This window comes from Leucopleurus acutus (assembly GCF_964270905.1).
Source record: "Leucopleurus acutus genome assembly, chromosome: 11".
Classification (NCBI taxonomy): Eukaryota; Metazoa; Chordata; class Mammalia; order Artiodactyla; family Delphinidae; genus Leucopleurus; species Leucopleurus acutus.
This window is the reverse complement of record NC_139152.1, coordinates 15,842,489-15,857,123: the sequence shown is the minus strand read 5'-3', so window position 1 is coordinate 15,857,123 and position 14,635 is coordinate 15,842,489. Positions and strand designations below refer to the sequence as shown.

At 38.6% G+C, this 14,635-nt stretch overlaps 1 protein-coding gene across 9 annotated transcripts in view; it reads right to left on the bottom strand.

Annotated features, from left to right (window-relative positions):
• PLEKHA5 (pleckstrin homology domain containing A5) overlaps nt 1-14,635 on the bottom strand; it is a 243,100-nt gene that overhangs the window by 110,399 nt on the left and 118,066 nt on the right. Inside the window, exon 1 of one of the 9 annotated variants that reach the window (XM_082851142.1) lies at nt 8,895-13,261. The exons of the other annotated variants lie outside the window; for them this stretch is intronic. Within the exon in view, the coding sequence (XP_082707268.1) occupies nt 8,895-8,947 (53 nt within the window). The 5' untranslated portion in view covers nt 8,948-13,261. Of the gene's footprint in view, nt 1-8,894; nt 13,262-14,635 lie in introns of those variants that run through there. 9 annotated transcript variants of the gene reach the window in all.

Here is a 14,635-nt window from a genome sequence, read left to right as displayed (position 1 = left end):
ATTCTGCAGCTTATGGGAAAAATTGTGGATCTTGAATTAAGACTGTCAAGTCAAATAAAATAAAGTTGAAACCCTACTTCTATATCCTGTGCTTCTAAATATAGAAGAAATACAATGTATTAGGAGTCATAATAAGGCAATTATTGATATCTTCGCACATTTGCATATAAACGACTGATTTAGATCACTTCCTTTCAGTACCTATCTTATTCACTTAAAAAATATGTACAAATAGTCTTATTCTTTAATTGCTTCAGAAAATTCATGTGAAAATATTTACATTTATTAAGAATTTTCGTATTGTCTTTTCTTCAACTAGACTTACACGTAAAAAGTGCCTGTTCTTTAAGAGAAAACTTTGTTGGAAAATTCCTCTAAAAGACCTTGAAATCACAAGGCTGCTACTGAACCTGCAAGAAAAGAATTATGCCAGAAATGACAAAGCATAAGGCTTTAAAGGCTTCAGTTTATACTATATAGTATGAAATTAAAATTAAAATATCATTCATCCACTCAAAATGAAGGGGAAAAAAAAACCCAAAATAGCCACACACACACACACACAAAACTTACCCAACATAGCCTACTTCTTAAACTAATGATTTCAAAACAACTAAATCAATTCATATAGTGCAATTCAAAGAGACATGAATTAAAATTGCTAATAAGAAATCTTTAAAGGCATGTTGCCGGCCTTTACAATCAAAGGCAGTAGTAATTTAATTACTTTAAATGCCAAAATATCGTCTATAATAATCTCCTGCCGTTATATTGCTCTTAAATTTTAGGTAAATGAGGATTCCTATTTTGAGGATCTTACTTTGTGAATTCCTGTTTTGAATCACATTACCAGATAATTAAAGAATTAAATAACTAGCAGCTTCAGCTGTTAATTAATTTAGACTAGTAATATACTTTTTAATGAAAGTATTATATAATGAGTACTGTTTGCATCTCCTCCAAAGGAACTTCTGAGAATTATTCATTTGGCTCTAGTGAAGGGGGAAAAAGAAAAAATCAAGCTTCTCCTCTGAAGAAGTTAAAACAATAAACAAAAATCTTTAGGCTTTCAAGCAATTTGCAACTACTGTGCATTTATGCAACTTCAAGTTAAGGAGAGACCAAAAGGAAGATTACATCTTAAAATCCTCAAGTCATTTGAAAAGCCTAACAATGCATTTACATTTCTACAAGAATACAACACTTCAGTTATAGAAATATTTATAATATGTAAATCCTTTGCACTGGGTACTGTGCCTGGCACTAGGGCTACAAAGATTACTTATCAGAGGATCATTAACTGAGAAAAAAGGACTACCACTCATCTAGCCATCAGCTATTTATTATTATACATGAAAGTAACAAGGATTACTCACCAGCCTCCACCAAAATCACATTCGTAAACAGACATTCAACTACAGGCAAAAGGGGATACTGGAATAAAAATCACACTCCACTGCTTTGTCTTTGAGCTGCTCCCAAATGAGCGCTGTGAGGACTGAGCACTCAGGAAATGCACTGTGGCTGTCGGCCAGCCTGCCACTCTGCCAGTCTGACACCAGACTGACGTCACGTACCAGTATGTCATTGCAGCTGCAAACTGAGGCAGCTTCTCCAGAGGAGTTTGTTGTGATTATGCATGCCTTCCAGCCATGAGAGTAAAATATGATTTCAATTCCCTTAAAGTTGGCACATAGCACAGGGTAAAGTACCAGCATATGTGGCTGCAAACAGCTCGTGAAGAATGTTCTGGGAGGAATTTTAAATAACCTTAGCTCTTCACAGATATTTTCTGTTAAAACTGTAAGCAAACCTATTTAAATGATTCCTTTAAAAACATTTGTTTTGTTGCTATTGTTTCCAAAGTTGATTCATACTTATTTCAAAACATTCTGCCAATAAAAGGTATAAAGAAAGCTAAAATTGCCTGCAGTCCCACCACCTAAAAATGATAACAATAATGATAATAATTAATCACTTATTATGTCAAGCACTTTACAAACTCATCTGAGCCTCAGAACCCAAAGATGTAGGTTCTGTAATGATCTCCCTTTTCCTGAAGAGACTGAGGCACAGAGTAGTTAGGGAACTTGCCTCTGGTCACAATGCTAGTAAGTGACTTTGCAAGACTTCAAAACCCATACATCTGATCACTAAGTTATACCAACTAGCAGTAAAGATAACAGCTGTTAACATTTTGGTGAACATTCTTTTAGACCAGAGTTTGTGTGTATATAAATACATATTTATTCAATATAAGGAAATCAAACTATATATGTTGTTTTACAACCCGCTTTTTAAATTCAACAATATGCCATGGGCAGCTTTCCATGTCAGTAACTACATCCCTAACTTTTCTTTTTTGATGGCCGCACATCACAATTCCCCAAACCTGATTCCTACTGGACACTTAAATTTTTTCTTATAAATAGTGCTTAATGTATATCACGGTCTAGACACCTTTGTACTTTTCTGTATTTAGCTGTGTAGGATAATTCTTATAAGTGGGATGGACAGGTCAAAGCATGTGCATGTTTTCAATATCCACACGCTCGGCCCTCCAAAAAGAGGTAACAATTTATATTTATACCTCAGTGCATTAGATTTCTCCTTTCCCACATACTGGGTATTGACAATTACTTTCCTCTGCAAATCTAACAGAAAATACGGTTATAATTGTGTGTGTGTGTGTTTTATTTATTTATTATTATTATCTTAAAAATTTATTTATTTCATTTATTTATTTCTGGCTGCATTGGGTCTTTGTTGCTGCACGTGGGCTTTCTCTAGTTGCGCTGAGCGGAGGCTACTCTTTGTTGCGGTGCGCGGGCTTCTCATTGCGGTGGCTCCTCTTGTTGCAGAGCATGGGCTCTAGGTGCCTGGGCTTCAGGAGTTGTGGCTCGCAGGCTCTAGAGCACAGGCTCAGTAGTTGTGGCGCACGGGCTTAGCTGCTCTGCGACATGTGGGATCTTCCCAGACGGAGGCTCGAGCCCGTGTCCCCTGCATTGGCAGGCGGATTCTTAACCACTGTGCCACCAGGGAAGTCCTGTGTGTGTGTTTTAATTGCAAGTGAGGTTAAACCTTTCTTCATATGCTTATTCACACAGGAGGCAGTCTACCTAATGGCCACAAGCACGTAGGCTCTGGAGTCAGAAGACTCCAAGTTCAAGCCCAGCTCTTCTTCTCAATAGTTTTCTGACCACAGGCAAGTTACTTAGCCTCTCCATGCTTCAATTTCCTTACATGGAAAATAAAAATAACAATTTAATCCTCATGGTATTTTTGTGAGAATTAAATGAGAAAAACCATGTAAGAAATTGGAAAAGTGCCTACCACATAACAAGTGTTTGATTAAATGTTAACTCATATTTAATGACCGACTATATTTCTTCTGCATTTCATGCCCTTCAACCAAAATGGTGACTCTTAACAAGAGTACGGACAAACCATTTTACAAAACGTACTGGAAATATCCTGTTAGAATGCTAATGACATAAAAATGTGCAGATACATCAAAGTAAGTTGTCTTACAACTAAATTTAGCATGTAACATAACTGGAGCTGAAACACTCCTTTCATAGGAAACTGCTATAACAAAAATTTAAAATAGCATTTCAAGTTGAGAAAACAAAATTGTTTCATCATGTAGCTTGAAATATAGACAAGCAAGCCGACACAGTTTGCTGTAACCAGAAGGGTTTGCATATGTTTTAGAAAAGTAGTCAGTCATTCATGGATCTGTCCTATTTTTTTTTTCAAAGTGAAGGTTTTCCTAGCCTCAATTAGTCTCTGTTTAAACTTCTCACACTAAAAAGGAAAACAAAACCCATTCTTGAAAACGTCAAAGAGAAGTCAACAAAATAACTTTTGCTATAGTTCTAAAAGCAAAGGACAGCCCCTTTTAAATGACACAAATCATAACAATGTTTAAGCAGAATATTTGAAGGTTAAAATGTAGTAAGCCTATTATATCTACCCCAAACCAATGTGACCTTGTGTTATGTAAGTCTTCAACTGTTCACGCCATCAGGACAGTTTTAACAAAACACTTTTAAAATGAACTAAGAAGGAAGTTGTATGTTATTCTAGCAGATCTGGTTTAGGTGCAGTCACTGTTGTATATGCTATAAAATTATCCCATCTGAAGGCAAACATTTCTGTAATAAAATGGCAGCATAATATGTTTGCAGAATCACAGTGGCATGGTGGTTCTCTATATGGTTGCCAGGAGAAAAACAATAATGGAGCAGCAGAGATCTGTAAAGAGACTCTGAAAGATTACCAGGGTTACCGAGAACTAACAAGCCGACCAGTGTTTGGTTTATGAAATTACTAGCACCCTGCACTATTTCTCAAGGACCTGGGAGGCTCAGGTCCTTCCACCCACCACCCACGGTTTACAGGATCTCCACAGGTAGAACAGTGTGGTTGAGCAAGGAACATAAAAGAGGGACTAAGATAAGGCCCCTCCTCTCAAGGTCAGAACAGTCTGGAATTGACAGTTTAATAGGGAAGAGAGAGCTATAAACAGATCATTATAACATAACCTGATTTGCAGAGCACAGAAGAGGAAGTGGCTAAATGCCTGGGGGAAGCTGGAAAAGACTTAACAACGTACAGTAAATGACAGCTGACCTATTTCAAGAGGAGATTTCAGTTAGAGGTAGCAGTAGTTGTGAAAGCACAAATTTAAGATGTAATCTAAATTTTACACCTACGAAAGGTGCCCAATTAACAGAGAAACTATTCATTTAAGGAAAAAAAAAAAAGCATACCAATAGGACAGTTCTTACAGGTGCCTCGTGAGATTCTGCCCTGCTTCCCCCAAAGTCAGGGATGGCTAGTTTAGCTTTTTTGATTCTGCCCAAACAACATTTTTAGGAAAGGAAGCTGAGGTAGATCATGGATGTCTGCCGCATTACCTTGTCAGAGCTAATGAACTTCTTTAAATCAGTAGAGAATCCTAAATCTCAAGTAATCCTGATTCTCTTTTCATGAATCTCTACACTACAGGGCAGGAACCATGCTTTGTTAAAAAGCCACAGAAAAAAAGTCCAGTGAGGGCCTCCAAAACATGTGCCACCAAACAATGTGCTTCAGGACATTCTTTAGGGCTCTTGGTGATAATGACTGAGGATTCAGTTGTGGTAACTGTCATTTTCCCGTTCTTGGCTACTTCGCTTCTCAGTGGCATTTAAAACTCTTGCCCACTCAGTTCTTAAAAATGCCACCACTGACCCTGAATTATGTGACCTGGTTCCCCAGCCTTCACTTTGCAAAACAGGCATGAATCCAAACGACTCAATCCAGCACCCAACTGTCTCTATAATTTGGTGCCCATTTACTCGTCACTAATACCCAAAGCGGAAGCTCTTTTAATGGGTGAGAAACAGATCCACCAATGTCTTTTCCATACTGTGTCTCACAGTGCTGGATGACACAAAGTGCTCAAATGTCCCATCACTTGATTACTGATTTTTAGCTTCAAGGTCACTTAATTAATGCAGATCTTTCAGGTCAGAAAAATATTAGTGCAACGAGAAGGCCGCAACCACATATTTCGGAGGTGTGTTTCTTCTGACACTACCAGGCAATTAACTTTGGCACAATCTACCTGGAGATAGCGTCAGGGCCCACAGGCTCAGCTCCACAAAACTGTCCCCCCAGCCCCATCCCACCCCCACCCAACTTTAGATACCAATCACAAATCCAGCTTGTTACCTGGCTCACTGGCTATAAATGGAGGGTCCCACCACCCCCTTCTCAGGTGTGACTGATTAGTTTGAGTGGCTCACAGAACTCACAGAGTTACTTACATTTGCCAGTTTATTAAAAAGAATATTATAAAGGATACAGATAAATAGCCAGATGGAGAGGTACATACTTTACAAAGGTAAAGTAAGAATACGGCTAGACTCCTTTTCCTTTCTCCCAAATTTCCAAATTAATTCGTCTTGGCATATCAACCACCATATCTTCATGACTTAAAAAAGAAACATCAAGGTATCAATTTACAAAAGGAAATTAAAAATACAGTCGTCCCTCAGTATCTGTGGGGCTTTGGTTCCAAGACCCTCATCCCTCAGATACCAAAATTCATGGGTGCTCAAGTCCCTTATCTAAAATGACACAGTATTTGCATATAACCTACACGCACAGCCCCTAGCATACTTTACACCATCTCCAGATTACTTGTAATACATGATACATTGTAAATGGTATGTAAATAGGCAAATTCAAGCTTTGCTCTTTGGAACCTTTTGGAATTTTCGCCCTAAATATTTTTGATCCAGTTAGTAGAATCAGTGGATGCAGAACCCTTGGATACAAAGGACTGGCTATAATTCAAAACTACGGTGTCTCACATCCTCATTATCTTCTGTTAAAAGGTGGCAATCAGGTAAAGAGTAAATCTGTCAACTCACAGAAATCAAACACTCACCCCCAACGATAGCCTGAGAGACAATCCAAATGTCCCATGAACTTAGTGCTCGGACAGGTAACCGCTACATCAACTGAAGTTCAGCACAGAAACCAACTCAACACCACTAAGGAAGACAATCATGGTGAGCGCTGGAGTCATCCTCACTTGACTCTGATGTAAGAGTTCAGATATTCTCCATTCACTACACAAAAATGTTCAAGGGTTGTTCCACACTACCAGCTGGGTTTTCTACTAGTGCTAAAATTTCATAACACAGCAAACCCTTGGAAAAAGTAATTGGAAGAGCTGAATGGTTTAAGAATCAGATTAATCCGCAAACACCTGCTTAGGAAGGAACCAATTATAATGAAAAAGTCCTTCATACCACTAGAGTCTTCTTCCCCAGGGAGTGGTAGCTACAATATACTTGCTTACTAACAGGACAAGGAACCTTCTAATTTGAAAATATCCAGTTCTCAGGTCATTGATGGCCAAGCTGGCCCTTAAAGGCCAGTTTAATAAGATACTGACTCTCACTGTTGTGGCCTCTCCCGTTGCGTAGCACAGGATCCGGACGCGCAGGCTCAGCGGCCACGGCTCACGGGCTCAGCCGCTCCGCAGCATGTGGGATCTTCCCGGACCGGGGCACGAACCCGTGTCCCCTGCATCGGCAGGCGGACTCTCAACCACTGAGCCACCAGGGAAGCCTTCTTCCAATCCTTTTAAAATTCTTTCCACTTCTTGTGTGAGATTGCTAGCCATGACTTCCTCCTTGTGAACTCTGTCATAATTTGTGTATCTTACCAATTTACACCTTTGGTCCAGCTCAAATGTCACCTCCTTGGAGAGATTTCCCCCAATTTCCCTCACTCAGGTAGCTGCAGTAATACATATCACAAACAGTTAGCATGACCAACAAAATGTGCAGTCATACACACCTATATCTCAAAGGATCTGTTAGTAAAGATGTTTGTCAACTAGTCTGAAAAATAAATAGAACATATATACTCACGGAAAGTGGACTAACTCTAATAAGCTTACACATCTATAAAACCAAATACAAACCAAAGTGAGAGATAAAATCTAAAAGGCAGCAATGATGTGGGCATTAAAACCGATCATCTTTCTTCCCTTTCACGACTAGCAAATGACATCTCAACTTCGGAGCTGCAGGTGAAATGTCTGGTTATGTTTATACCTCCTTTGAATATCTAAACTCCCAAATTGTCTCTGGGTGCTTTTCACTTGATAGGGAAAGAAATGGATTCTGAGTAGTCAATTTTTTGATAGGCTCTGGCATCTTTACCTATATTTTAACTGCAACCATTTCAATTCTAGAAAAATTCCAGGTAAAAGTGTATGTGCACAACAAGTAATGTATGAAAACTTTGCTAATTTTGTACTTTAACGTCCAATGGTAACTAATAAAAAATTAGATTTGGAAATAATAAAAGATAATCTTAAATTCTAACATAATAAAGAAATTCATTTTATAAAAGATAATGTTAAATTTTGCATTTTATAAAAGATAATCTTAAATTCTAACATAATAAAGAAATTCAGACTCCAGAACACATTGATGAATATGAAATAATATATCAACAACCAAGGAAAACAAATACAAATTTACACCTAATTTCCTTGACTAGGTCCTAACTTCAACTCTGGATGAATATACATTTTTGAACAATAGTTTGTGACTTACACTCTACCTGTATATAGACTTTCATTCTGAAAGAAATTATAAAATCTAACTGGTTTTCTACAGAGCCTGATTTACCAACAAAACATCTATTATTCAAGTACTAAATAGATTCTACACTTATACCGTCTGCCTGGAAGATACATGGCCTATTTTTGATGCGGGAATAGAATCAAACATATGACAGTGTCACCGGTTTCATTATCATCAAAAAACAGGCCTCAGAGAAACTAATTATAATGGTGCTTTGTGTGTCGGCTTCATTTAGTCAATAGAAGTACTTCTTACTCTTTTGAAAGGAGGCAAGAGAACATGCATGTTTTTTAAAGGTTTTACTACCGCAGAACAGGATGTAGTATGTTATGGAGACCCATAATTGAGACATAGCCTCGGGACCAAAGAGACATTTATATCTACAAATGACTGCACGAAAGGTCCTCATAAGTCATCCCTTTCTCTTCATGACATTATATAACAGACACAATCGGGTGGTTTTGTGGCAACAACTTCAAGACCGTCTGCCTGCCAAGGCCAAGTTCGAGGTATGAGTATTCTCCCTTACAAAACAAAACAGGTTTTAATGTACTACACTTCTACACTCACATTTCTGGCACTGGAGGAGTAATTTCTTTGTTTTTACACCTCATTTGCACAATTCCTTGGCCTACAAGTTTTTTCTGCTTTTAAGTGAAAATACCTTACATTAGAAGTTTATTAGAAATGTTACACATACTGCTGTCCAGTGTTGAAAAGAAAAATTAAACAAACCTGGGTTGAGATTTAATTTCCTTGGCTACTATTAACAGATTTTTAAAATTCATTCAACGAACATTTATTGAAGATATTGCTTCTTCTGCAGAAGAAGCATTTGCTTTGGCTCCTGTGGGAGAACTAAAAAAAGAAAGAAAAAGAAATGAAATGTCCAAACTAGTTGTGGGTAAATAACTACATAAATAAAAAAACAAGTAAGAGTATGAGATGCTATAGCATAAATGGATTCTGGAACCAGACTGCCTAGGTCAGAAGCTTAGGTGAGGCCTTAGGAAAACTACTGTACCTCTTCTGTGCCTCAGCTCTTCACCTCTAAAACGGATATAACAGCAGCACCATCCTCATACGATTGTTATAAGGATTAGATGAATACAAACATTAAAGCCCCTATAACAGTATTTGACACATAATTAGAGCTCATTAAGCAATAACAATTACTATTCTGAAAGACACGTGGATCAAAAATGCAGAGACAAATGTAAATGGCCTTTGAGCATAAACCCACAGAGGATGGGTGGAATCTGAGATAATAAGGCCAAACACCAGTGAGAAGCAGCAAAACTCCTGCAGAGTTAAGGGTTACTACTTCCAAACCCTACTGCCACTCCCCAGAGTTGCACCCATGCCTTCTACAGACTTTGAGTATATAAACCATCTAATTCCTCTTTTTGCCTAAAAGTTTGAGTTCGATTTCCATAACAAAAGAGTCCTGAGTTAAGACAATGTGTTTAGGAAAAAGTAAAGTGGTTTACAAGGTATACGAAACAGAACAGGAAAGAAATAAAACAAAAAAAACGCTTTCCTCAAATTATACAATATTTGCCATGTCTAAACAAAGCCGCTAAATAAACAGTGCAGAGAGAACAAAGGACAAATTCAAGAATGGTACTTTCACATGTATTTCATATCTTTGACAGTCAATGTCTCGGTATCAATTTAGCTTCTGAAATGTGAAATTCAAATACTTTTTTATTACCAGCAAAAAGGGGCAGCAGTATTTAGAGTTCTAAAGCACTGAGAAATTTAGACATTTATCCTAGGTCAGTGATTCCTAAACTCAAATACTGGTTGCCTCAGAATCATGGGAGAACTGGCTTAAAATACACACTACCAAACCAAAGCTCAGGAGATTCTGATTCAGCAGGTTTAGTTTGGGCATTACATTCTAGGCCACAAAACTACTTTCAGGCACAAACAGGTTGAGGAGCTGGTATGTATGTGTGAACAAAACTAGTCCTACTTGTTTCTTCCCTTAGGTAAAACCCATCTTTATTTATAATTTATATGATGGAGGATAATAGTTACCTCAATGGTAAATGGAAGGCGTTTAAAGAAAATGTCTCAGCCTATAAAATGTCCTGAATTTTTACCTATAAAAAAATTTTTTTTTAACCTATAAAATTTCATGAATTTTACATGCGGGAATTATGAAGTATATTGTTTTTTTCACATTTTAACAAAACATTTTCTATCTATCTTCTGGTATGAGTTAGGATGCTTTCAGTAACAGAATGATCAATTTAAAAGTGTCTCAGACAATGAAGAATTTAGCATCTCAAATGGCAAGAAGAGGCAGGGCAGTCTCTGGGTTGACTAACTCAGAAGCTCAGTAATGTCAGGGCGCTTGGGCGGGGCTCCTCTGTGAATCCCTTACTTTTCTCTCACAGTTCCACTGTTGCCCCTGCAGCTCCAAGTATCATGTTCTTATGGTAAAGAAGGGAACGAATTCCTGTCTTACGTTTCTTTTTTTTAAGAAAATGAAGAAAGCCTTCACAGTTCTTCAGCTTAAACCAATTACCTATGGCATAAGGCATAGGACTAACTCCCTAAGAATAATTATGATCTATACCCTGGGGCTTAGGAGGCTCACCTTCCCAGAACACACGGAGGAAACAACCACTAGAACAAAGTCTGGACTCTTTCCAACAGGAAGAAAGTTGGAGGGATGTGTCAACAGCAGTTTGCTAGGCACCAAAAGGGGTCCATCACATTCTGTGACAAAGTAATAAGCCATGTTTAAACGAATCAAAATGTAATTCAGCATGGAGAAACCAGTTCAGTGCATTAAGTGACTGGAAAACATTAGCAACGACCAACAAAAGGAAGATTAAGCTGCCAACAGAAAACTAAAGAAAAGATGTACCCAACTGGAAACTGGAAGGATAGAACCCACTTCCTTATGCAGTAAAATTACTGTCAATCAAATCAAACACTTGATTTGAAAATTACTAGTCAGAAACTTTTTCCTACTCTAAGCAATCTGTGTGTCCATTACTCTCTGATTGCTAGATCAGCTAAATATTTCAAAAGTGTTATTTACATATTAGATGTAGAAGACAAAATAAGAAAGGACTAGATATATTAATTTAAATAACAGAGTAAATTCAGTTCTTAAACACTGTTCTTAAAAGTTTTGTTCAGATGCCTGAAGATCAACGGCATAACAAATTATGGATACTCAAATACAAACTTTAGGAATGGATCACTTTCACAGGCTTCCTTTGAAAATTTTCCAAAAAAATATATACTGGTGTTATCTGACCAAAAAAAAACACATCTCGATTGTTCAGAATTTCATCTGGAAGCCCCAGAGTCAGTTCGAGATCCCAGCATAAATACGTAGTACTGTCAGGAATGTAGAAGTGCAGCTGCTATGGAAAACAGTTCAGTGGTTCCTCAAAAAGTTAAACGTAGAATTACCAGACAACTTAGCAACTCAACTCCTAGGTATACAACCCAAAGAACCGAAAACAGGTACTCAAACAAACACCTGTACACAAGTATTCCTAGCCACGGTTCACAAAAGCCAAAAGGTGGAAACAACCCAAATGTCCATCAATGGGTGAATGAGCAAAGAAAATGCAGCATATACGCACGACAGAATATTATTCAGCCATAAAAAGAATGAAGTATCGATAGATGCTACAACCTGGTTGAACCTCAAAACCATTATGTTAAGTGAAATAAGGCAGACACAAAACATCACATATTGTATGATTCCATTTATAAGAAATACTCAGATAAGGTAAATCCATAGAGACAGAAAGTTGATTAATGATTGCCAGGGGCTGGGGGGGAAGGGGGAAATTGGGAGCCAACTGCTTAATGGGCACAGGGTTTCCTTTCGGGGTGATGAAATTATTTTGAAACTAGCTAGAGGTGATCGGTGCCTACCACTGTGAATATACTGAGTGCCACTGAATCATACACCTTAAGATGGCTAATTTTATGCTATATGAATTTTACAGGAATTAAAAAATATCTAATGTAGCTGTAATATGAAATACGTAAAGATGTGAAGGAAGATGTGCATTGGGATTTAGTCAATCCTGATCAGAAGTAGTAATATTTCAACTTGCTTTAATACAGCATAGCATTCTACAACTCTTCCTCTGATTGGATATAATCTGGGATCTTCTCCATTACATCCAGCATTCTAAGGTTTAAAATGTGAGTCTATTATACTGAATTTCAGATTAATTCCCACAACACAAATGGTATTGCCCACCCAGCTCATTCAGGAAAAAGCTAAGTTAAAAAGCATTCTCATCTAAATTACAAACGAAATAGAACCTAATTATTTACTGTTGTGGAGAGCCCCAGGGAGATTTCTTGGTGGTTTAGGACCCTCTGAAATCACTTTGTAAGTCTGTTTTTGCTTCTCAAGAGAAAGATGGGATAAACAGATAGTTTGCTACCGCTGTTGTTTTAATGGAAATGTTCTACAAGGATCAGATTGGTCCTTCCAAGAAGGCAGGCCGTACAATACAACTGTTCACAAGGGAAAAGAACAAGCAACATTTGCAATTCTGTGTTAAAACTCCACACACTCTGGAATTAAAATTCCATCTTTGTCTATAAAGTTTCCTTGTTTGCAGATGTTTTCGATGTGGTAAGCAAGTTTTGCACGGGTCCGGAATTTCTGCCCTGTGGACAGGAACAGGAGGTGGCTGGGCTATGGCTGAGGCAGCAGGGAACCCCTGTCAGCTGCTATCATCTCTCCTCCAGGCCAAGCAACAGCAGCAGTCCTGGGCCATGAAATATTTAGATACTGAGATCCTCGCCCTTAGGGACGTAGACTGGGATCAGCAGCACAGGCAATAGCTGGTACTGCCTCGCCTTCACAGAGGGAGTTAAGAGATGGCAAAAACCCTTCTTATGGGTGTCCATCCTTTACTGCCCTACAACTGCTGTCCCACTGTGGCTGCAAGAGAGGAACTACAATGCTGACAGATTCTAAAAATACAAAACATACATATTTCACAAGTTGATGGTATACAGGGGTCACGTCTACCTGTAACCGTCAGAGGCTACAGGTACTTGCCAGTGTTGAATTAACAGAGGCAAATGCCCAAGTTGGCTTATCTCAGCTCACAACGTACCTAAAAATCATTTAATATACTACCAGTGACATGCATACCATGCTTTGAGAAATGCCAAATGAAACCTTATGTTAAAAAAAAAAAAAGCAACTTTTTTTTTTTTTGGCCATGGGTCACGGGCCCAGCTGCTCCGCGGCATGTGGGGTCTTCCCGGACCAGGGCACGAACCTGCGTCCCCTGCATCGGTAGGCGGACTCCCAACCACTGTGCCACCAGGGAAGCCCAAAAGCAACTATTTATTCTAACAAAACAAACAACTATGGCTATAGATTGAAAGTCCCAGATTTCCCAGATGAGTTGCTGGTGTTCAAAAGTACTAGTATAGCTACCATCTCACAATAAGAACTATATAAACATGCTTAGAGTACCCTATTCATTTATTTCAAGAAGGATGTTTTTAAAAACATGTAACAGCTCTGAAAGTGGGAGGCTTCTCACATCTCATGGCACTTTACGACCACCGTCCACCAGGAGGCAGTTGTGATACCATTTTCATAACCTGTGTATGCTCGGATATCAGAAGCACAGTGTGTGCATCCACAGCAGGGAATAAGATCCCAGAGACAACAGCAGAGCACACCTCTACCCCTAGAACCCAGAGGCTACGGGGAGGAGGCCCTCAGTAACATTTCGGGGGCAGGAATCAAAATTAGGCCAGGACTAACTAACTGCAAAGCTATCTGGATAAAGTCATAGATTTGATGTGCACAATAATTGAAGGAAATAACAACAAAAAATTTCCCTCACATCTAGTGTGCTTCCCACCCAAGTAAAACAAATGTTTATCTAGTAACATCTCTGGGATTGTGTGAGCTGGTGCACTGGGCAAAAATTTATACCAAAGCAAACTGGCAGCTATGTCCCCAAGCATGGTGTCGGGAGATGTGAACGCTGCTGGCAGGGAGGGCAGAGCCTCCCCGCCCCGATGGCAACACGCCTGACCCAACTGCACGTGTTCACAGTATCCGCCTCCCTCTCAGGCATGTCATCCCAGAATTAAAGAGTAGCTCAAAGAAAACCTGATGTGCTTCTATTTCAAAAAATATTTACGTACACTTCTGGGTCTGACTCAAACATGTATTTTCTCTGGCACTGATTTTTCACCTCCCTTCTTTATATGTTATTAATTTACTGTCTTTTCTGTTACAGGCCATTTCAAATTTTTCATGGGAAGAGGCGGGTTGTGAATAAATGAAAGTTTCTAGTGCTTGAACCAGCTCTTCACTTATTCACTATTTCATTCAACAACTATTGAGTGTGCTTATTAGCAAGAGGGGGTGTTGTGTGTAAGGGGTGCACACACACAATTGCACTCTGTAATTCCTACAGCTGAGAACGAACAAATCATTAAATTAG